Here is a 23,322-nt window from a genome sequence, read left to right on the forward strand (position 1 = left end):
TTAAAAAGAAATCCTTAAATATTACGTCTTGCGTAAAACTTCGAGCTAACTTTCGCAAAATTCCAAAAAATAATAAACATCTATTTTTTCTTAATTCCCTGCCAGTATCTGGCGCATAACACGCCAGATTCTCGTGATTAATTAATAAACTAATGATGCAGTTCGATTTCTTGGAGTCGAGATATAGGGTAAACAATGCAATTAACAGTTTCGCCTGGATTCACACTTAATTATTTGCTTTGCTCGAAATTTCTGCTAATTACACGTGACAAGTTGAGTTAAGTCCGGATTTGTTTAACTAAGTAGGGCCCCAGGCTAGCTAAGCATACTTATGTATGTATATATATATGTATATATATATATATAGTAAATATCTGGCTACTCAAGTGGTCTGACCGACTATTTAGTTGACGTTTTTTTTTACTACTTTTTAACTGGCTGACGTCGTCATCAACACGATGATGAGCGTCTCTCTGGCATTTGTGTTAGATTTGCGTCGCACGAATCGTTTGAACAGTACAAACACACACACACACAAAAAACAGACACACACACAGATACACACTAGAGAGATCTACAACAAGCTGAGATGAGTTAAGTTTCCAGTTTAAACCGACTGCTACTAAATAATGTCGTAGTCGTTTGTCGCACGACATAACTGATGCCAGTTCAGTATAGTGTGTGTGTGTATGTGTGTCTAGTGCATGTGTGTGTGTGAGTGTGCCTGCTTTAAGTGTGTGTTAAAATTGTAAATTGATAAAACAATGAAGCGCTGCAATGAATGAATGAAGCGCAATTTAAATGGAAATCAATACACATAAGCATAGAATAGTATATACAGTGAAAGCTGTCTAAAGCGAACGCCCACGCTTTCAAATCTAATTTAAATATGTTAAAAATTAAATGCCAAAAAATAAAAAAATTGATTTTACAATTAAATTAATTAAAGAAAAAGTACAATTCTTTCAAGTTTTGGTCCGTTTTGAAAGTCCAAATGACGAGTAATTTTTAGCGCTAGAAGAAAATGTTTGCCTAGGCACTAGAAAGCTTTATAATATCTTTCACTACAAGGCAAGAGTTGGCTTCAGGTCAAGTGTTGCTTACGCCACGGCTTGAGTATTAAAATGTATGTGTAGCAGTTCGTTATGAGAGCTATCACTGTACACACGGTAGGCGCATGTAGCGTATATCGTAAAGAATGCGTTGTCGAGCGACCTGCCCCTCAAAAGTACACCAGCCCTGAGCTCGACTGAATGCCAAATGGTCTCAAATGAACCACATTTGCGCACGTTCCATTGACACTCGTCGCGGTGGCATTAGAAGGCAGCACCACAAGCCACCAACATCAGAGTCAGAGTTAGCTTCAGCTTCAGCGGCGCGGCTCGGCTCAGGTAACCATTAGCTGGTTACTTGACTCGTGTTGAGGTTATAAACGGTGGCTGTCACCCAAACGTATCGATTGGAGGCCGCACATACACACACACACACACACACACACACTGGCGCCTCATGGCACATTTAATGACACACAGGCGGCAAAAAGGTCAAACTCAATCATCGAATTGCATTTTCACAGGTTTTTTTTTTTTGAAATTTATTTTATAGTTTGCTTTTTTATTGTATTTCAGACCTGACCGCAGCGCAATTTGAGGCGACGCGTGGACATGACAGCTTATCAGCTGCTAAAAAATAATAACAAAAAATAAAACAAAAACAACAACATTGCGTCAGGCAAAGTCGAGCCGAGCTGAGGCTGAGGCAATGGGCACGGCGCATGGCTGTGCGCCCCCTCGTGTCGCATGCGCTGCTAATGTTGATGATATAGCCAACATTTAAAATAAACCAAAAATAAACAAAAAAAAAAAAGGCATAAAACAGGCAAAATAATACTCTAGGCAATAATGCTCGACTAGAGGTTACCCAGGCAAGTAGCCCAGTGTAATGTATAATACATTTTAGTATATACAAAAAACTACTTCAGATTTGAGTAAAATATTGAATATATCGAAATAATATGCTTTAATATTTGTATACCAAAAAAATATCAAAGTTGTGGTCAGAAAAGCAAGCCTTTTTTATTGACGTTATGAGAAATAGAATTATGTATATGGATAAGTCAGATCGACATTTTCATACATACGAACATTGTCCTGTCCTGTCGTATATAATGTAAAGATGCTTCCTTCTGCCTGTGCTACATACTTTTAAGCAAAATCATGATACCCTTTCTAGCCATTTTTAAAAATCGTTTCTTTTGTTGGCTTTTTATATTAAAGCAAACTTGGACCGACGACATTTTGAAATCACATGTTATTGTTCCAAACAAAAAAGAAAAAAAAACCATATATATCTCATAATATAGGATATACCCTATACATATACTCTACATGAATCAAGCGTTAATAATTAATAGATTTGATAACGTTATGACGTCGTATTTTGAATGGTTTACAAAATTAATTTGCCCATTGTTTGCGCTTGTAATTCGCAACCAATTCTAGAACAGGCTTGAACTAGTTGGATGTAACTGTTAATCCAATTGGAATACAACAAATATTTAAGGTGTCATGGAAAAACATGATGAGTTAACGCCAACTGTACAACTTTGTAACATTCAAGTGTTAAAAGCAGAACTTGTTAAGTAGATAATTTATAAGTGATTTATATGATACATCATATTCAAAACTTATGTGTGTATCAACTACAAATTACATCGACTATTTATCATTCGATAATTTCAAATGCAAATGTGAATTCGGATGTTATTTGTATTTGGCAATTCATTTTCACTTTTAAAATATTTGCCATAGGAACTTTTTGGGTGAAAATAAAAAATCCATAATACAAATTAAATAAAGTGATGGAAATTTTGAAGCAATTGAGTTTCGCAATGTCAAAAGATATGATAATAATGGATTAAGGTTGAAGATTAGATGTGATTTAATTAAAAATAGAATTTATTACATTTATAAATGTTTTAATCCACACAAAATTCACTTCAAATTTTGACAAAGAATGCATATACCCTACAAGCTGCAATTACAGGGTATAAATAGTCTGCGCGTGGCGTACCATTTGGTTTTTGTCTATAATGAGCATGGGAACATAAAAGCAGCGGAACGATTTCTCGCATGCAAAATCAACCAGACACAGTTCGAAGGGAAAGAGGTAGGCAGCCGAGTGCAAGGGGGGGGCAGGGAAAATGCAGTGCGAAATTGAAAACGATTTTATTTTTAAAATTTGTCATTACGTTTGTCGTTTTAATAAGCCATTGCATAAAAGCGCGACGTTTATGTAAGCTAAAGTGCATGACGGCCCCGGACTGGGCCGTTGGGAGCAAAAACTTTAGTTCCAAATTCATTCTGAGTAATTTTATAATAATTTGTAATATTTAATATACGATAATCAGACACGGCAATGAATTGAGAAGCGGTACGAGGGGCAGGTCAATGTCTGGTGAATCTCAATCGATAATGATATAAGAGATAGAGACAGACTATAAGGACGGGTATTGTGCAAGCAAGTGCTCTGTCTGGGTCTGGCTGTGATTCATTATTCGGAGTGCGAAGATAAGATGCAAATCATGATCATCATATAAACGATAACGTTTGTCTAATTATAAAGATAAGGTAATTACATTGAGAAATACCAGCCAACAAATAAAAGTAAAATACAACAGTTTAAGCTGGGCCACGACTGGCAGATACCCTGTAGTTATTGCTAATGACAGCGCTTCGGGAGCTCTAATAACTCTTTCCCCATTCTTGATTGAGATCGGCGTTTGAAGTCCGATCTTTATGAAACTTCGCTGAACTATGGCATACACAAGCGTGTATATACCAAAGCATAAAGTACATTTTTCTCAATTCTCAATAAAATACAACGACGTATTTCCCTCTGCCTGTTACATACAACTGCACGAAATCATTTAACCCATTGTCTATGGATACAGGGCATAAAAAAAGGAATCACTGCTGTAGTCAACTATTAATTTACAATAAAAAGTAATCCTATGCCGCATTAACTAAGAGTACACCTTTCATACGAATTGCCAGACTTGTCTATTGAATACCGAGAAATGTATGATAGCGCCAGATTCATGTGTTATAAGGAACTGGTGACAGAAGCCCATATCTATAATATTATATATTAAACAAAGCCAGACCTTAAAAAACAGTCGTAGTATGTGATATATAATATTTACAAGACATATGCCTTATAATAAAGATATAGCTACTCATGTTGCTTTCCCATTCATTCGGAAATATGATGCCAAAGCAAATAAAATACAAAAAACTTCTGGTTTTTAAGCTCTGTACAAAATAACCTCTAGCTGTGGCTTAAGTGATAAAACTTAAATTCAATATAAATCTAAATGTAAATATAAATATTTATAGAGCAGATTTGCGAATACGTTTCAGCATAACATGCCAGCCATTATTTATTTTTTGACTCAGGTTTTACGTCGATAGCGTTATATAGAATTATTTTCAAGCTTTTCTTTTTATGTTTGTTTAATTATTTTTAGAACTGCCGAAGATCTTGCGATATGGTTTCTGATAATTGACTAATCGCATTTGCATCAGCAAATAGTAAAAGCCAAAAATAAGCAGAGTATAAAACTTACGAGTGCTCGACTTTGCGTTGCCCTAGACCCAAATCAGGTATGTACATTTTAAGATTTTTTAATAACTTTTGTGTCTGAAATAAGTGTGTAGTCAAAATTTTAAGTAAATCGTTTAAATTGTAGCTCTTATTCAACTTTCAGTAAAAGCTTGAACTCCACAAAAATTCAACCAAAACAAAAAATGATGGTCCAAGAGTTGATTTATAGATTATCTGAATTAAAATATAACGAGAAATAAAGCATATCTTTGGCATGTCGAAGATTTAATACCCTTTAGACAGCTTGTAAATGCGGAGTTTGGTGAAAAGGTCCTTCAGAACAGACTCTATTTTTCGGCCGATTAAAGTCGAGAGACTAGATCGCAAAGATACAGACAGACGAACGGATGGGCACGGCTCTAATAACTCGGCTGATGCTGCTCTAGAATATATACATATATATAGATCCACCCACTAAGCGTTACACAATTTCTAAGAAAACTAGAATATCCTCTACAAGGGTATAAAAAGAACAACAACTCTGTACATATTCGCATATACATAAGTATATAAAAGACACGCCTGCTGCTGAATACTGTATGCTTGTAATTTAACTCATGTTGGAAAATAAAAATTAATGTGCTAATCATTTCAATTTTTGCTTTACCAACAACTACATAAAAATACATTGCTCAATTATAAACACGCCGCACCACGGCCCCCTCCCTATCCAGGGTTACAGTTCTTATAGCTTGACACACGCAAGAGCTTCGTGGTGGGTGTTAGCCTGATTGTCGGCTTTGTAAATTAACTAAACGATCCACACGTGTCGAGGGCCACTTAAATAAAGAACAAGACGGAAAATGGTGGACTTTGTAGCGCCACACGCAAACATTAAAAAAATGGAAAGTAATAAGTTAAGTTGTTCAGTTTAACATGCATAATCCCCGAACGCAGCGTGATTAATGTTTGCACAATTCGTAGTACCCTAGGCAAATGGTAGGAGAGGCAGGGCCGAGAGTTCCGAGAGTCACATGATAAACGCGTGAATTTCATAAATTTCCAGAGACAACAGAAACGTGTGAATAAGCGAGCCGCACGCTTTGTTTATATGGCTAATCAGATCGCTGATAAAACCCACAAAAGAGAGCGAGACAATAATTAGCACAAAATGGCAAAATATTTTTTTTTTGGCTATGCTCGAAGGCCCATAACAGGGCACGTACATTAATTGATTGATGGTCAATGGATGTTTTTTTTTTCTTTTTTTGTTTTTAACCAGAATTACGAATGCGTAACGCATGGAAGAAGTCATTTCCGAACAACTATATACATATATGTACATATTTCCTGTCAACTAAACAAATGTACATTTATATTTCTTTAATCAGGTCGTTGAGCTGTGCCGATTTAGCCCCGACTTTGGCACTTTTACCACAAAAGCTATAAAGAACTTTGCTTATTAGTTTACCCATTAATTGCATTACTATGCTGTATGTATATGCAAACTAATTTTTTTAATATATTGGGTATGATGAACATCGACCAATCATATAATATATCATATAAAATATGTAACTATATTATATAACGTCAATTAGAACTATTATTTATTTTTATAATCTTTTGTATTTAGAACATTAGTGCATCTATTGAGAGAAAATTGGGGTTTTACATAGAATACAATTTTTGAATAAAGTCTTTTAAACAATTATACAATTTCAAAATGAACTAAGAGAATATTAAGTGGGTTTATCTTTTGGTTAAGTCGAGACGATAGGTCCACAAATCTGGGAATCTAAAAAAGATTAGCTGAACCATAATGGAAGACCTGCTTAAGTTAATCAATCCATCAAGTATTTGCTCAAAAATAAGGGACATATTCTATTCTATATTTCCATAGGAACACAGATAACTATATCTAAATTTATATATTTCCGCTTCATATTTATTGATGGCTCTGGCGACCTTTCCATATTTCAATATTTATTTGTTGGCTGGCTCGAGGTCCGTGTTTGTTAAAACAAACAATGAAAAACAATTTTATTCAATTCTCTTCCGATATATTTCGGTTGCACATCGGCAAACCGTCTTCAGGGCACTAACACCAAGATACAAAAAACAATTAACAATTATAATACAATAAATTAAACATTATTTCGAACATTTTACATACATTATTTTACACGTCTGCGCTTTTTGACGTGGAGATTGTTACTGAGGTTGTTTGACTGTTTAAGAGGTGTCTGTACAAGTGAGCGCAATTTTCTGTGTCTGTCTTGTAGTTTAGTCGTTTGTAGGTTGGTGTGTTAATTATGTGTAGCATTTCCAATGTGTGTCGCTTGTTATAGTGTTGTTCTTGTTGTAAGATTGTTGTTTCATCAAAATTTGGTGTGTGGTTGCTTCTTATACAATGGGTCATAAGTGCTGTTTTCTGTATATTATTTTGATGTCTTAGTTTGAAGTCAACATAAATCGGACTTCAAACTAAGACATCAAAATAATATACAGAAAACAGCACTTATGACCCATTGTATAAGAAGCAACCACACACCAAATTTTGATGAAACAACAATCTTACAACAAGAACAACACTATAACAAGCGACACACATTGGAAATGCTACACATAATTAACACACCAACCTACAAACGACTAAACTACAAGACAGACACAGAAAATTGCGCTCACTTGTACAGACACCTCTTAAACAGTCAAACAACCTCAGTAACAATCTCCACGTCAAAAAGCGCAGACGTGTAAAATAATGTATGTAAAATGTTCGAAATAATGTTTAATTTATTGTATTATAATTGTTAATTGTTTTTTGTATCTTGGTGTTAGTGCCCTGAAGACGGTTTGCCGATGTGCAACCGAAATATATCGGAAGAGAATTGAATAAAATTGTTTTTCATTGTTTGTTTTAACAAACACGGACCTCGAGCCAGCCAACAAATAAATATTTCCGCTTCAAATACATCAAGTGTGATTGATTGACATTTGGATCAATCGATAGATTATGACATGATATCATATAGCTGTCACAAACCTAATTTGATTGATGTCCATGTGAGCATTAATCGAGCTATTCCTTCTTGTTGCACATAATTAATTGTCTCTACAAATAATGGAACATGTTGCTAAATATAAAAGGACATCGATTACTTGGTTATCGATTATTGTTGCATGCATGACCGATGACAATGCTTGAGTGTGAACTTTGAAGCAGCAAGAACTGGTCTAAAATATAAATTGATAGAACGCGTATTTGGCATTATATACATAAATATATTAGAGGAGGGAGCCACTTGAGCGATAAAGCTGACTATCGCTGGCAATTGATGTTAATAAAAGTGTGCGCCAGTTTCCGCTCAATCATATATAAAGCAACAAAAAAGAATTGCAAGTGGGTCGCACAAAGAGCACAGGGACGCGATATGGATAAGTACAAGTACCAGCATTTATATATATACATATGTATATACTATATACTCTATATATATTATATGTGCACCAAGCGTATGGAGACTTACTTAAATAGCGACCACGCCCACGCACCTGTTAATAAGCGAGCTGGAAAAAACGCAGCTGATAAGCCAGACATATGCATATGTATATATATATATATATAACTAGCTGCCAGTCAGCACACGCTCTTCGCAATGGTAAACAGTGCAAAATAAATTTTCCAGTTTTAGGTCTATCAGCAGATCGATCGTAAATATTTATAGTAATAAGGTATTCTCGTGCACTGTTTGTCTAGACTCGCGCGTCTATAAATAAGTCTAATCGTGGACAGCAACGTGTGCTAATATTAGTCGACATTAAAAACATCAATTACAGCTCCTCTATCTTTATATATAGAGCTTTACAAGGGAATCCCCATGGAAGTATTCGTATAAAAACTGAACTGAATTTGTTTTTCCGTGCCAGGCAACATTTTTGTTGGCATCGTCTCAAGAAATTCTTTTGAGGAACTGATTTATGTACACTCTGTTAGGCAACTGTTATAAATATTCAATTTAACAGATATTGCGCATGATAATAAGCAGGCGCTGTTAATGCTCAAACTTATGTTAGCTAACATCATACTAGATCTCTGTTGCTAACAGCAGCATATGTATTGCTATTAAATATGAAATTTAACAATCAATATTTGTGAATGGTTACAAAACGAATCAATGTCTCGCCCATATATTCGTGAACATCCATTAGCCAAGGTTTTGGTTTGAACCTTGACGCGTCCGTCCACCCAAAATTTTAAGTGAGAAATTTCAATTAGAAATTCTGATTCAGACCATCTCTTTTTCTTTGTTTTGTTTTGTTTTAAATTAAGAACTAGGGTATTTTCTGGCAAATTCTTATCAATGCCGCCTCTAAGGTCAGACAATATAAATTTTAGTGTCTAAATTGCCCGTTCTAATGAGTCTTGAGCAGATGGCATTGATAACATTTTCAGCGCAATGTTAGAAACAACAACAAACAATTTCCTCACAAATTACATTCAATTGAAAGTAGAAAAATTAAATACACGTGAACATATTCCCATAAATTATCTTATTAAGCAAACCAATTTGCCTTTTACTAGTATATGAAACCGTTTGTGGCCTGCTGTTACTAACAATGTGATGTTTTGCTGAGAGAAGGCTGTGCTATGTTACTTTCGGCTCGTTGTAATGTGCTGTTACTAGCTGCATTATGTTAATCAGTTGCTGATAATCGTAAATATAGGCTACTCACCTATAAAATTCAAATTCCGTAACGCTGCAGCACAGCTATTCGTGGCTGTTGTCAGCTTGTCAATAACGGCAGGTGGCGGGCCGGGGCAAAAGTCTGGATCATCTACATCAAAGATAATGCCATCATCCCATTCGCTAACAATCTGCGCTGATTTTAACAGCTGTTGTTGCTGGCCTGCTGCCGCCGTTGCATGCAGCTGCTGCTGTCCAAAGTTGCTATTATTGTTGATGTTAATGTTGCTGTTGTTGGCAAACGAGTTATTGTTGCTGCCACTTGTTGCAGAGCGTTGTTTCATCTGTATACAAAGAAGACGCAATTAAAATGTATGTAAACAACAAGTAAGAATGTGACATTTGCGAGTGTTCGACTAGAAGATACCCTTTACCAAGCAGCAAGCTGCTGTGACCTTAAGCAGTTATCGATAATTATCGATTTAAGACCTTAAATAAACTTATTGTATACAATAATATACTTATAACCCTAGCTTGGAGTCTTTAACTTTTATTCTTTCTTTAGTTCGAGTCGGCTCTCTGTTACACACAGCTGCACAGCTGAGACATACCCTACTTTTTAGTCATTTATAATGAGCATAAGGTATCGAAAAATTGCAATCTACGTGCCGCTATGCAAATGCCAAGCGACACACGTGGCTGCGACTGCGGCACAAATGCACTGACAACACACACAAAGAAAACGTGAAGCTGTTAAAAGCACTCTTGGGCTTGCGACAAGGCAGAAAAGGGGGTGAGGGGGCACGAAGCCAAACTGGAGCGACAGGACAGCTGTTGCTGGTTGTTGACTCGTGAGGTCAAAAAACACACACGCACACGCAGACACACACATGCACACGCATACGTGATTCTTGCAAGTAATGCCGCTTGGCAATGCAACAAAATGCATATGCAAAATCAATAGATGCATTATTTGGGTGAAGGCTGCATCAATGTGTGCAGCCGTATGTATAAATATGCGCATATATGTGCCATTAGTTGCAAAAGCACAAAATAAAAATAATGCTTTTGTTTTGTTTTTGCAAACTGTATTTGCCCGTGTGCGTGTGCATGTGCGTGTGCATGTGCGTGTGTGTGTCGTGTGCTCGGGTGCACTTACCCCAACCACTTACCTTACTTGACGCACGTTGCACCAACTGTCTAATGCTTAGAAAATAATTTCCTTAATAGCAAACTGTTTGGTGCGTTTTATTTGATTTAATTGACATACGATGAGCAGCAGCTGCATTAATTGTTGAACGTTTCAAATTAAATGTTTTGCTTGAATTTTTGCGAGCGGACTACCAGTTCAAACATTCACAGTGACTGGGCGACACGAGAAGAAAAATAGTTGGCATCCCTACCGATATCGTGCTCGCGCATACATTTATCGGCAGTAATCGGTGTGCCGCCACAAAATACTTCCAATAAGAAAACATTAACTCATACACAGTAAAGCAATTTTTGGCGAATCCTAACGAAATTCAACATTTATTCCAAACGTACCAAAAATGAGCAAAAATCTGTTGCCAAAAGCGTTAAGAGTGCAATAGATAAACGCTACTAAAAGCAAGCCAAAGACAAATTTGCCAACAGTGCAACTGTATATGTGGGCCCCACGGACATGGAGGAGAATATGTGGTAAATAAACATTGACTCTGCTCGCACACAGTAGACGTCGGCAGCGACGTCAGCGGCCAGTTAGTAATTGTTATAATATAAATATAAAATAACGAGCACATTGTTGTGAGGACTACGCATTGGCCTTGCCCTGCTGGCATACCTGCTATGCGTGCGACAAAGAGGGAAAGATAGTGAAGAAGCCAGCAAATTTTTGAGTCAGCAGCCAAACAGATATGCAACTTTTTTTTTAATGTTATCAGCAACAGCTGTGCCAAGTTGGACACGTTGAATTAAGCGAAAACAAACGAATTAGTCCAGCCTTGAGAGGGTGACGAAGAGAGATAGAGGGAGAAGGGGGAAGAGAGACAATAAAGTGGGAGTGGGTGGGCGATCGGTTGAAAGCGTTTCTCTCTTTCAATCTCTTTTCAGCCTGGCTGCGTGTTTGTATGAGAGCAAAAGCTGTGCTGTACTAACGGTAAATAATTCAAGTGTTTGTCTTTGTGAACTTGCAGGATAATTGAGCTGGAATCGGCGCTGCTGGACGACTGCAATGTGAATGATATATATAGCATTTGCCAGGGCAAACAACTGCCGGAGGCATTACGTCCGGATGTGTGGCAAGTGTGCCTCGATGTGCGCCACAAAAGCGATCAAATGTCGCTCTTCAATGAGATCTACGATCTGCCATTTCAAAGTCAATTGCGTGAGGATTGCCAACGTTATGTGGAACGCATGGGCAACGATGAGGAGGACAAAGTTTCGGTTGTTTCCGATCTGGAATCGATTATGACCTTCTATTGTAAAAATCGCAATTTGCAATACGAACCCGAAAATGGTTGGATCGAGCTGCTTCTGCCGCTATTCGCACTCAAACTGAATCGTTCGGACACCTTCAATCTGTTCGAATCCATACGGGACACATATATACCGAAAGGCTGCAAGCCCAAGGGCAATGTCTTCCATGTATTTCGTTTGCTTTTGCTCTATCACGATCCGGAGCTGTGCACCGTGCTGGACACCAAGAAGATCACACCCGACCTCTATTCCTTGACCTGGTTTCAATCGCTATTCGCCTCCTGCAGCAGTCTGTCTGTGATTATTGCCATGTGGGATTTGTATTTCCAGAATGCCGATCCGTTTATGGTCTTCTTTCTGGCGTTGATTATTCTCATCAATGGACGCGAACAGATAATGCTGATGAAAAGCGCTTCGAAGGAGGACATCATCAAGTTTCTGATCAACATGCCGTGCGCCTTGGAGGTGGACGATGTGCCCGACTTTTGCTCCCTGGCCCAATATTATGCGCTGAAAACGCCCACATCCTTCAAGACGGATTACCTGAAGGCACTGTACGGCAAACAGAATGATACGCCACGCAGCCAGGAGGAGTCCAATAAAGTATCCCAAGCACTTTGTCTACCCGTCTCCGTCTATGAGCTGGTCGAGAATTCAGCCACTGAATTCCCTGTACAGGATGCCGTACGCTTCTTTCTCGTGGACTGCCGTCCAGCCGAACAGTACAATGCGGGCCATTTGTCCACCGCATTTCATCTCGACTGCAATCTGATGCTACAGGAGCCGGTCGCCTTTGCCACCGCTGTCCAGGGCCTGCTCACCGCACAGAAGCAGGCCATTGAGGTCAATTCGAACGCGGGCGGTGAGCATTTGTGCTTTATGGGCAGCGGCCGTGTCGAGGAGGATCAATATACGCACATGGTGGTGGCCTCATTCCTGCAAAAGAACACACACTACGTGTCCTTACTGAGCGGCGGATATGCCTCCATTCATGACTACTTTGGCGATCACATGGCCGACTGCCTGGAGGATCACAGCGTGAGCAAATGTCTCGTGTGCCAACAACACAATGTCAAACAGGTAATCCAATTCCAATACTGCAGAAACTATTTTTTATAATCCTTCAACAATTTTAGTCAAAATCCGCACCGCTCAAGGCACCAGCAACAACGCCGTCCTCCACGGATCTGTTTAGCAAATTCTCCGCGGCCATGAAAAGCAAATCGGCCGAGGTCAAGGGCCGTCTACTGGACATCATTGTGAATCCCAGTTCAAATGGCGCCGCCAGCACCTCCAACAATGGCGCCGCGCAGACCCAGGCCGCCCAGGAGCGACATGTGAGCGCAAAGGATCGCAATGGGAAACGTTATCGGAATGTGGCGCCCGTCTTCAGCATCGACGATGAGAACGAGGAGACATACGACGATGGTGAACGGGATACGCCGCAGGCGTCGGGCGTTAACAAGGAAATTGTTAATCTCAATCAATATTTCAAGACGGCGGACATTATCAATGCGTTCAAGTGCCGGGATGTGCACATCAATGGCTATATGTACGATAGCCATCTGATCATAACGCCCACCCATTTGGTGGTGTTGCGCGAATTGGGACGCGGTCAGGCCCAGATTATGGTGCGCCGTCCACTGGCCAGCATCGTTAAGATCACGGCTAAGAAGCGGCATCGCGATTTGATTACATTCAAATACGGTTTTCTCGACGGCGACGGGCTGCTCATCACCGACATGGACCGTTTCCTGATACCAAATGCCACCGAGGCCACTGCTCTCGTCTCCAAGCACATTGTCGAGGTGCTCGAGAATGCCAAATAGAGCATCTGTAGAGATCAGGCCATATACATTAGTCAGGCCACATCCCCCCACGAACACACTTCTGTTCACACACACACACACACAGACATGTGCAATGCGTAACGCCCTGTTTCTAGTTATATTTATTGGCAATGTTTTCCTTCCTTCGATTAGATGACAAATTGTAGTCTTAACCTTCTTTTTATACGGATCTTGTTCGATTCATATTGCAAATGTAACATACGACACGATACACAACGCAAGATCGTTAAACTATCTGACCTTTCAGCTCGATACTTAAATTATAAGTGCAACAAAAAGAAAACGAAAATATAATCCGAAATACATACACCTTAGAAGCCTTGAGACTTACAACATGTAAAGATTATAACAAGATATTTATTGCAACTAAATGAGGTATAAATAAACATGTATTATATTCAAAATTAGGTGCATTTTTATACAATTTAGAGTTATAGTTCTGGATTCACATTAGCAAATCTACAGTTGGGGAGTCATTGAAACATAAAAGTAAATGACTTAGACATGGGTCCAAATTCCCCACCCCTATAACTTGGTCAAATCTCAGCCGGTTATCATAAGGTTTGGCGTTTAGTTCATGATTTGGCCTCTAGATCAATTCTGCATTCAAATCTGGCAACAACATTTTTGGTCAAAATTCATGTCAAAATGGTACCCTCAAATATCCTATATAGATGTGGTCAAAACTTCCCACCCCCATAACTTGGTCAAATCTCAACCGAGTTTCATAAGGCTAGGCTTATTGTTCATGGTTTGGCCTAATTATCAATTCTGCATCCAAATCTGGCAACATCATTTTTGGTCAAAATTCATGTCAAAATGGTACTCTCAAATATCCTATAGCGACATAGGTCCAAATTTCCCACCCCCATAAGTTGGTCAAATCTCAACCGATTTTCATAAGGCTAGGCTTTTTGTTCATGGTTTGGCCTCATTATCAATTCTGCATCCAAATCTGGCAACAACATTTTTGGTTAAAATTCATGTCAAAATGGTACTCTCAAATATCCTATAGCGACATAGGTCCAAATTTCCCACCCCCATAAGTTGGTCAAATCTCAACCGATTTTCATAAGGCTTGGCGTTTTGTTCATGGTTTGGCTTCTAGATCAATTCTGCATTCAAATCTGGCAACAAAATTTTTGGTCAAAATTCATGTCAAAATGGTACCCTCAAATATTCTATATAGATATGGTCAAAACTTCCCAACCCCATAACTTGGTCAAATCTCAACCGATTTTCATAAGGCTTGGCGTTTTATTCATGGTTTGGCCTCTAGATCAATTCTGCCTTCAAATCTGACAACAACATTTTTGGTCAAAATTCATGTCAAAATGGTACCCTCAAATATTCTATATAGATATGGTCAAAACTTCCCAACCCCATAACTTGGTCAAATCTCAACCGATTTTCATAAGGTTAGGCTTTTTGTTCATGGTTTGGCCTCATTATCAATTCTGCATTCAAATCTGGCAACAACATTTTTGGTCAAAATTCATGTCAAAATGGTACCCTCAAATATTCTATATAGATATGGTCAAAACTTCCCAACCCCATAAGTTGGTCAAATCTCAACCGATTTTCATAAGGTTAGGCTTTTTGTTCATGGTTTGGCCTCATTATCAATTCTGCATTCAAATCTGGCAACAACATTTTTGGTCAAAATTCATGTCAAAATGGTACCCTCAAATATTCTATATAGATATGGTCAAAACTTCCCAACCCCATAACTTGGTCAAATCTCAACCGATTTTCATAAGGCTTGGCGTTTTATTCATGGTTTGGCCTCTAGATCAATTCTGCATTCAAATCTGACAACAACATTTTTGGTCAAAATTCATGTCAAAATGGTACCCTCAAATATCCTATATAGATATGGTCAAAACTTCCCACCCCCATAACTTGGTCAAATCTCAACCGATTTTCATAAGGTTAGGCTTTTTGTTCATGGTTTGACCCCATTATCAATTCTGCATCCAAATCTGGCAACAACATTTTTGGTTAAAATTCATGTCAAAATGGTACTCTCAAATATCCTATAGCGACATAGGTCCAAATTTCCCACCCCCATAAGTTGGTCAAATCTCAACCGATTTTCATAAGGCTTGGCGTTTTGTTCATGGTTTGGCTTCTAGATCAATTCTGCATTCAAATCTGGCAACAACATTTTTGGTCAAAATTCATGTCAAAATGGTACCCTCAAATATTCTATATAGATATGGTCAAAACTTCCCAACCCCATAACTAGGTCAAATCTCAACCGATTTTCATAAGGCTTGGCGTTTTATTCATGGTTTGGCCTCTAGATCAATTCTGCATTCAAATCTGACAACAACATTTTTGGTCAAAATTCATGTCAAAATGGTACCCTCAAATATTCTATATAGATATGGTCAAAACTTCCCAACCCCATAACTAGGTCAAATCTCAACCGATTTTCATAAGGCTTGGCGTTTTATTCATGGTTTGGCCTCTAGATCAATTCTGCCTTCAAATCTGACAACAACATTTTTGGTCAAAATTCATGTCAAAATGGTACCCTCAAATATTCTATATAGATATGGTCAAAACTTCCCAACCCCATAACTAGGTCAAATCTCAACCGATTTTCATAAGGCTTGGCGTTTTATTCATGGTTTGGCCTCTAGATCAATTCTGCATTCAAATCTGACAACAACATTTTTGGTCAAAATTCATGTCAAAATGGTACCCTCAAATATTCTATATAGATATGGTCAAAACTTCCCAACCCCATAACTTGGTCAAATCTCAACCGATTTTCATAAGGCTTGGCGTTTTATTCATGGTTTGGCCTCTAGATCAATTCTGCATTCAAATCTAACAACAACATTTTTGGTCAAAATTCATGTCAAAATGGTACTCACAAATATCCTATAGCGACATGGGTCCAAATTTCCCACCCCCATAAGTTGGTCAAATCTGAACCGATTTTCATAAGGCTTGGCGTTTTATTCATGGTTTGGCCTCTAGATCAATTCTGCATTCAAATCTGACAACAACATTTTTGGTCAAAATTCATGTCAAAATGGTACCCTCAAATATTCTATATAGATATGGTCAAAACTTCCCAACCCCATAACTTGGTCAAATCTCAACCGATTTTCATAAGGCTTGGCGTTTTATTCATGGTTTGGCCTCTAGATCAATTCTGCATTCAAATCTGACAACAATATTTTTGGTCAAAATTCATGTCAAAATGGTACCCTCAAATATTCTATATAGATATGGTCAAAACTTCCCAACCCCATAACTTGGTCAAATCTCAACCGATACTTGGTCAAATCTCAACCGATTTTCATAAGGCTTGGCGTTTTATTCATGGTTTGGCCTCTAGATCAATTCTGCATTCAAATCTGACAACAACATTTTTGGTCAAAATTCATGTCAAAATGGTACCCTCAAATATTCTATATAGATATGGTCCAAATTTCCCACCCCCATAAGTTGGTCAAATCTCAACCGATTTTCATAAGGCTTGGCGTTTTATTCATGGTTTGGCCTCTAGATCAATTCTGCATTCAAATCTGACAACATTTTTGGTCAAAATTCATGTCAAAATGGTACCCTCAAATATTCTATATAGATATGGTCAAAACTTCCCAACCCCATAACTTGGTCAAATCTCAACCGATTTTCATAAGGCTTGGCGTTTTATTCATGGTTTGGCCTCTAGATCAATTCTGCATTCAAATCTGGCAACAACATTTTTGGTCAAAATTCATGTCAAAATGGTACCCTCAAATATTCTATATAGATATGGTCAAAACTTCCCAACCCCATAACTTGGTCAAATCTCAACCGATTTTCATAAGGCTTGGCGTTTTATTCATGGTTTGGCCTCTAGATCAATTCTGCATTCAAATCTGACAACAACATTTTTGGTCAAAATTCATATCAAAATGGTACTCACAAATATCCTATAGCGACATGGGTCCAAATTTCCCACCCCCATAAGTTGGTCAAATCTCAACCGATTTTCATAAGGCTTGGCGTTTTATTCATGGTTTGGCCTCTAGATCAATTCTGCATTCAAATCTGACAACAACATTTTTGGTCAAAATTCATGTCAAAATGGTACCCTCAAATATTCTATATAGATATGGTCAAAACTTCCCAACCCCATAACTTGGTCAAATCTCAACCGATTTTCATAAGGCTTGGCGTTTTATTCATGGTTTGGCCTCTAGATCAATTCTGCATTCAAATCTGACAACAACATTTTTGGTCAAAATTCATGTCAAAATGGTACCCTCAAATATTCTATATAGATATGGTCAAAACTTCCCAACCCCATAACTAGGTCAAATCTCAACCGATTTTCATAAGGCTTGGCGTTTTATTCATGGTTTGGCCTCTAGATCAATTCCCAACCCCATAACTTGGTCAAATCTCAACCGATTTTCATAAGGCTTGGCGTTTTATTCATGGTTTGGCCTCTAGATCAATTCTGCATTCAAATCTGACAACAACATTTTTGGTCAAAATTCATGTCAAAATGGTACCCTCAAATATTCTATATAGATATGGTCAAAACTTCCCAACCCCATAACTTCGTCAAATCTCAACCGATTTTCATAAGGCTTGGCGTTTTATTCATGGTTTGGCCTCTAGATCAATTCTGCATCCAAATCTGACAACAACATTTTTGGTCAAAATTCATGTCAAAATGGTACCCTCAAATATTCTATATAGATATGGTCAAAACTTCCCAACCCCATAACTTGGTCAAATCTCAACCGATTTTCATAAGGCTTGGCGTTTTATTCATGGTTTGGCCTCTAGATCAATTCTGCGTTCAAATCTGACAACAACATTTTTGGTCAAAATTCATGTCAAAATGGTACCCTCAAATATTCTATATAGATATGGTCAAAACTTCCCAACCCCATAACTTGGTCAAATCTCAACTGATTTTCATAAGGCTTGGCGTTTTATTCATGGTTTGGCCTCTAGATCAATTCTGCATTCAAATCTGGCAACAACATTTTTGGTCAAAATTCATGTCAAAATGGTACCCTCAAATATCCTATATAGATATGGTCAAAACTTCCCACCCCCATAACTTGGTCAAATCTCAACCGATTTTCATAAGGTTAGGCTTTTTGTTCATGGTTTGGCCCCATTATCAATTCTGCATCCAAATCTGGCAACAACATTTTTGGTTAAAATTCATGTCAAAATGGTACTCTCAAATATCCTATAGCGACATAGGTCCAAATTTCCCACCCCCATAAGTTGGTCAAATCTCAACCGATTTTCATAAGGCTTGGCGTTTTGTTCATGGTTTGGCTTCTAGATCAATTCTGCATTCAAATCTGGCAACAAAATTTTTGGTCAAAATTCATGTCAAAATGGTACCCTCAAATATCCTATATAGATGTGGTCAAAACTTCCCACCCCAATAACTTGGTCAAATCTCAACCGATTTTCATAAGGCTTGGCGTTTTGTTCATGGTTTGGCCTCATTATCAATGCTGCATTCAAATCTGGCATCAAAAATTTTGGTCAAAATTCATGTCAAAATGGTAACCTCAAATATCCTATATAGACATAGTCAAAACTTCCCACCCCAATAACTTGGTCAAATCTCAACCGATTTTCATAAGGTTAGGCTTTTTGTTCATGGTTTGGCCCCATTATCAATTCTGCATCCAAATCTGGCAACAACATTTTTGGTTATAAATCATGTCAAAATGGTACTCACAAATATCCTATAGCGACATAGGTCCAAATTTTCCACCCCCATAAGTTGGTCAAATCTCAACCGATTTTCATAAGGCTTGGCGTTTTGTTCATGGTTTGGCTTCTAGATCAATTCTGCATTCAAATCTGGCAACAAAATTTTTGGTCAAAATTCATGTCAAAATGGTACCCTCAAATATTCTATATAGATATGGTCAAAACTTCCCACCCCCATAAGTTGGTCAAATCTGAACCGATTTTCATAAGGCTTGGCGTTTTATTCATGGTTTGGCCTCTAGATCAATTCTGCATTCAAATCTGACAACAACATTTTTGGTCAAAATTCATGTCAAAATGGTACCCTCAAATATTCTATATAGATATGGTCAAAACTTCCCAACCCCATAACTTGGTCAAATCTCAACCGATTTTCATAAGGCTTGGCGTTTTATTCATGGTTTGGCCTCTAGATCAATTCTGCATTCAAATCTGACAACAACATTTTTGGTCAAAATTCATGTCAAAATGGTACCCTCAAATATTCTATATAGATATGGTCAAAACTTCCCAACCCCATAACTTGGTCAAATCTCAACCGATTTTCATAAGGCTTGGCGTTTTATTCATGGTTTGGCCTCTAGATCAATTCTGCATTCAAATCTGACAACAACATTTTTGGTCAAAATTCATGTCAAAATGGTACTCACAAATATCCTATAGCGACATGGGTCCAAATTTCCCACCCCCATAAGTTGGTCAAATCTGAACCGATTTTCATAAGGCTTGGCGTTTTATTCATGGTTTGGCCTCTAGATCAATTCTGCATTCAAATCTGACAACAACATTTTTGGTCAAAATTCATGTCAAAATGGTACCCTCAAATATTCTATATAGATATGGTCCAAATTTCCCACCCCCATAAGTTGGTCAAATCTCAACCGATTTTCATAAGGCTTGGCGTTTTATTCATGGTTTGGCCTCTAGATCAATTCTGCATTCAAATCTGACAACAAGATTTTTGGTCAAAATTCATGTCAAAATGGTACCCTCAAATATTCTATATAGATATGGTCAAAACTTCCCAACCCCATAACTTGGTCAAATCTCAACCGATTTTCATAAGGCTTGGCGTTTTATTCATGGTTTGGCCTCTAGATCAATTCTGCATTCAAATCTGACAACAACATTTTTGGTCAAAATTCATGTCAAAATGGTACCCTCAAATATTCTATATAGATATGGTCAAAACTTCCCAACCCCATAACTTGGTCAAATCTCAACCGATTTTCATAAGGCTTGGCGTTTTATTCATGGTTTGGCCTCTAGATCAATTCTGCATTCAAATCTGACAACAACATTTTTGGTCAAAATTCATGTCAAAATGGTACCCTCAAATATTCTATATAGATATGGTCAAAACTTCCCAACCCCATAACTAGGTCAAATCTCAACTGATTTTCATAAGGCATGGCGTTTTATTCATGGTTTGGCCTCTAGATCAATTCTGCATTCAAATCTGGCAACAACATTTTTGGTCAAAATTCATGTCAAAATGGTACCCTCAAATATCCTATATAGATATGGTCAAAACTTCCCACCCCCATAACTTGGTCAAATCTCAACCGATTTTCATAAGGTTAGGCTTTTTGTTCATGGTTTGGCCCCATTATCAATTCTGCATCCAAATCTGGCAACAACATTTTTGGTTAAAATTCATGTCAAAATGGTACTCTCAAATATCCTATAGCGACATAGGTCCAAATTTCCCACCCCCATAAGTTGGTCAAATCTCAACCGATTTTCATAAGGCTTGGCGTTTTGTTCATGGTTTGGCTTCTAGATCAATTCTGCATTCAAATCTGGCAACAAAATTTTTGGTCAAAATTCATGTCAAAATGGTACCCTCAAATATTCTATATAGATATGGTCAAAACTTCCCAACCCCATAACTTGGTCAAATCTCAACCGATTTTCATAAGGCTTGGCGTTTTATTCATGGTTTGGCCTCTAGATCAATTCTGCATTCAAATCTGACAACAACATTTTTGGTCAAAATTCATGTCAAAATGGTACCCTCAAATATTCTATATAGATATGGTCAAAACTTCCCAACCCCATAACTTGGTCAAATCTCAACCGATTTTCATAAGGATAAGTTTTTTGTTCATGGTTTGGCCTCTAGATCAATTCTGCATTCAAATCTGACAACAACATTTTTGGTCAAAATTCATGTCAAAATGGTACTCTCAAATATCCTATTTAGATATGGTCAAAACTTCCCACCCCCATAACTTGGTCAAATCTCAACCGATTTTCATAAGGCTAGGCTTTTTGTTCATGGTTTGGCCTCATTATCAACTCTGCATCCAAATCTAGCAACAAAATTTTTGGTCAAAATTCATGTCAAAATGGTACCCTCAAATATCCTATAGCGACATAGGTCCAAATTTCCCACCCCCATAAGTTGGTCAAATCTCAACCGATTTTCATAAGGCTTGGCGTTTTGTTCATGGTTTGGCTTCTAGATCAATTCTGCATTCAAATCTGGCAACAAAATTTTTGGTCAAAATTCATGTCAAAATGGTACCCTCAAATATTCTATATAGATATGGTCAAAACTTCCCAACCCCATAACTTGGTCAAATCTCAACCGATTTTCATAAGGCTTGGCGTTTTATTCTTGGTTTGGCCTCTAGATCAATTCTGCATTCAAATCTGACAACAACATTTTTGGTCAAAATTCATGTCAAAATGGTACCCTCAAATATTCTATATAGATATGGTCAAAACTTCCCAACCCCATAACTTGGTCAAATCTCAACCGATTTTCATAAGGATAAGTTTTTTGTTCATGGTTTGGCCTCTAGATCAATTCTGCATTCAAATCTGACAACAACATTTTTGGTCAAAATTCATGTCAAAATGGTACTCTCAAATATCCTATTTAGATATGGTCAAAACTTCCCACCCCCATAACTTGGTCAAATCTCAACCGATTTTCATAAGGCTAGGCTTTTTGTTCATGGTTTGGCCTCATTATCAACTCTGCATCCAAATCTAGCAACAAAATTTTTGGTCAAAATTCATGTCAAAATGGTACCCTCAAATATCCTATAGCGACATAGGTCCAAATTTCCCACCCCCATAACTTGTTCAAATCTCAACCGATTTTCATAAGGCTAGGCTTTTTGTTAATGGTTTGGCCTCTAGATCAATTCTGCATTCAAATCTGGCAACAACATTTTTGGTCAAAATTCATGTCAAAATGGTACCCTCAAATATCCTATTTAGATATGGTCAAAACTTCCCACCCCCATAACTTGGTCAAATCTCATCCGATTTTCATAAGGCTAGGATTTTTATTCATGGTTTGGCCCCATTATCAATTCTGCATCCAAATCTGGCAACAACATTTTTGGTCAAAATTCATGTCAAAATGGTACTCTCAAATATCCTATTTAGATATGGTCAAAACTTCCCACCCCCATAACTTGGTCAAATCTCATCCGATTTTCATAAGGCTAGGATTTTTATTCATGGTTTGGCCCCATTATCAATTCTGCATCCAAATCTGGCAACAACATTTTTGGTCAAATTTCATGTCAAAATGGTACTCTCAAATATCCTATATCGACATAGGTCCAAGTTGCCCACCCCCATAGCTTGATCATATCTCAACCGATTTTTACGATGTTTGGCTCTTGATCATGGTTTAGCAATTTGGCATCTACATATGGTAATATATTACCAAAATAAAAATAATACAAAATGAATATTAAAATGCTAAAGAGAATAACACAAAAATGTAAATAATGAACGAAGTTCACAAACTGGAACTGGAACCGCCAACTCCAGAGAGGGTAACAGTTTAGGCTTATATATATATACACATATATGTAATTGATACAGATATGTGAGGGGCGGAAATTGTGTGCAGAGTTGGAGCAGGCGCATTGCAAGCATTTGGCCAGGCAGAAAGTACGTAAGCAGAGCCTGTTGGCTTGTTTAATTTGCAG

General features: G+C 37.7%; 2 protein-coding genes and 2 long non-coding RNA genes across 8 annotated transcripts in view; 3 read left to right on the forward strand and 1 right to left on the reverse strand.

The window, feature by feature from the left end:
• Positions 1-23,322, reverse strand: part of LOC6628254 (protein pinocchio) — a 54,122-nt gene that overhangs the window by 9,466 nt on the left and 21,334 nt on the right. Inside the window, exons 1-2 of one of the 3 annotated variants that reach the window (XM_015173071.3) lie at positions 10,469-10,641; positions 9,346-9,640 (exon numbers count right to left, since the gene is read on the reverse strand). In XM_015173071.3, the coding sequence (XP_015028557.1) occupies positions 9,346-9,640 (295 nt within the window). In that variant the 5' untranslated portion in view covers positions 10,469-10,641. Of the gene's footprint in view, positions 1-9,345; positions 9,641-10,468; positions 10,642-23,322 lie in introns of those variants that run through there. The other 2 variants (XM_070209052.1, XM_070209053.1) reach the window with 2 other exon arrangements.
• Positions 985-2,381, forward strand: LOC26530472 (uncharacterized). The gene is made up of 2 exons (XR_001450207.3): positions 985-1,543; positions 1,629-2,381. It is a non-coding gene; the product is annotated as an uncharacterized lncRNA (long non-coding RNA).
• LOC116651731 (uncharacterized) lies at positions 3,290-5,245 on the forward strand. Of its 3 annotated transcripts, none has more exons than XR_004304761.2 (3): positions 3,291-3,629; positions 4,529-4,664; positions 4,751-5,245. It is a non-coding gene; the product is annotated as an uncharacterized lncRNA (long non-coding RNA). The 3 variants fall into 3 exon arrangements; XR_004304762.2 differs by having other exon boundaries at positions 3,299-3,629; positions 4,769-5,245; XR_011416638.1 differs by having other exon boundaries at positions 3,290-3,629; positions 4,529-4,775.
• TBC1D23 (TBC1 domain family member 23) lies at positions 10,727-14,000 on the forward strand. Its single transcript, XM_002052901.4, has 3 exons — positions 10,727-10,976; positions 11,471-12,833; positions 12,890-14,000. Exons 1-3 carry the CDS (start codon positions 10,960-10,962, stop codon positions 13,580-13,582), a joined length of 2,073 nt encoding a protein of 690 aa, XP_002052937.1. The 5' UTR covers positions 10,727-10,959; the 3' UTR covers positions 13,583-14,000.

Source organism: Drosophila virilis, chromosome 4 (genome assembly GCF_030788295.1).
Source record: "Drosophila virilis strain 15010-1051.87 chromosome 4, Dvir_AGI_RSII-ME, whole genome shotgun sequence".
Classification (NCBI taxonomy): Eukaryota; Metazoa; Arthropoda; class Insecta; order Diptera; family Drosophilidae; genus Drosophila; species Drosophila virilis.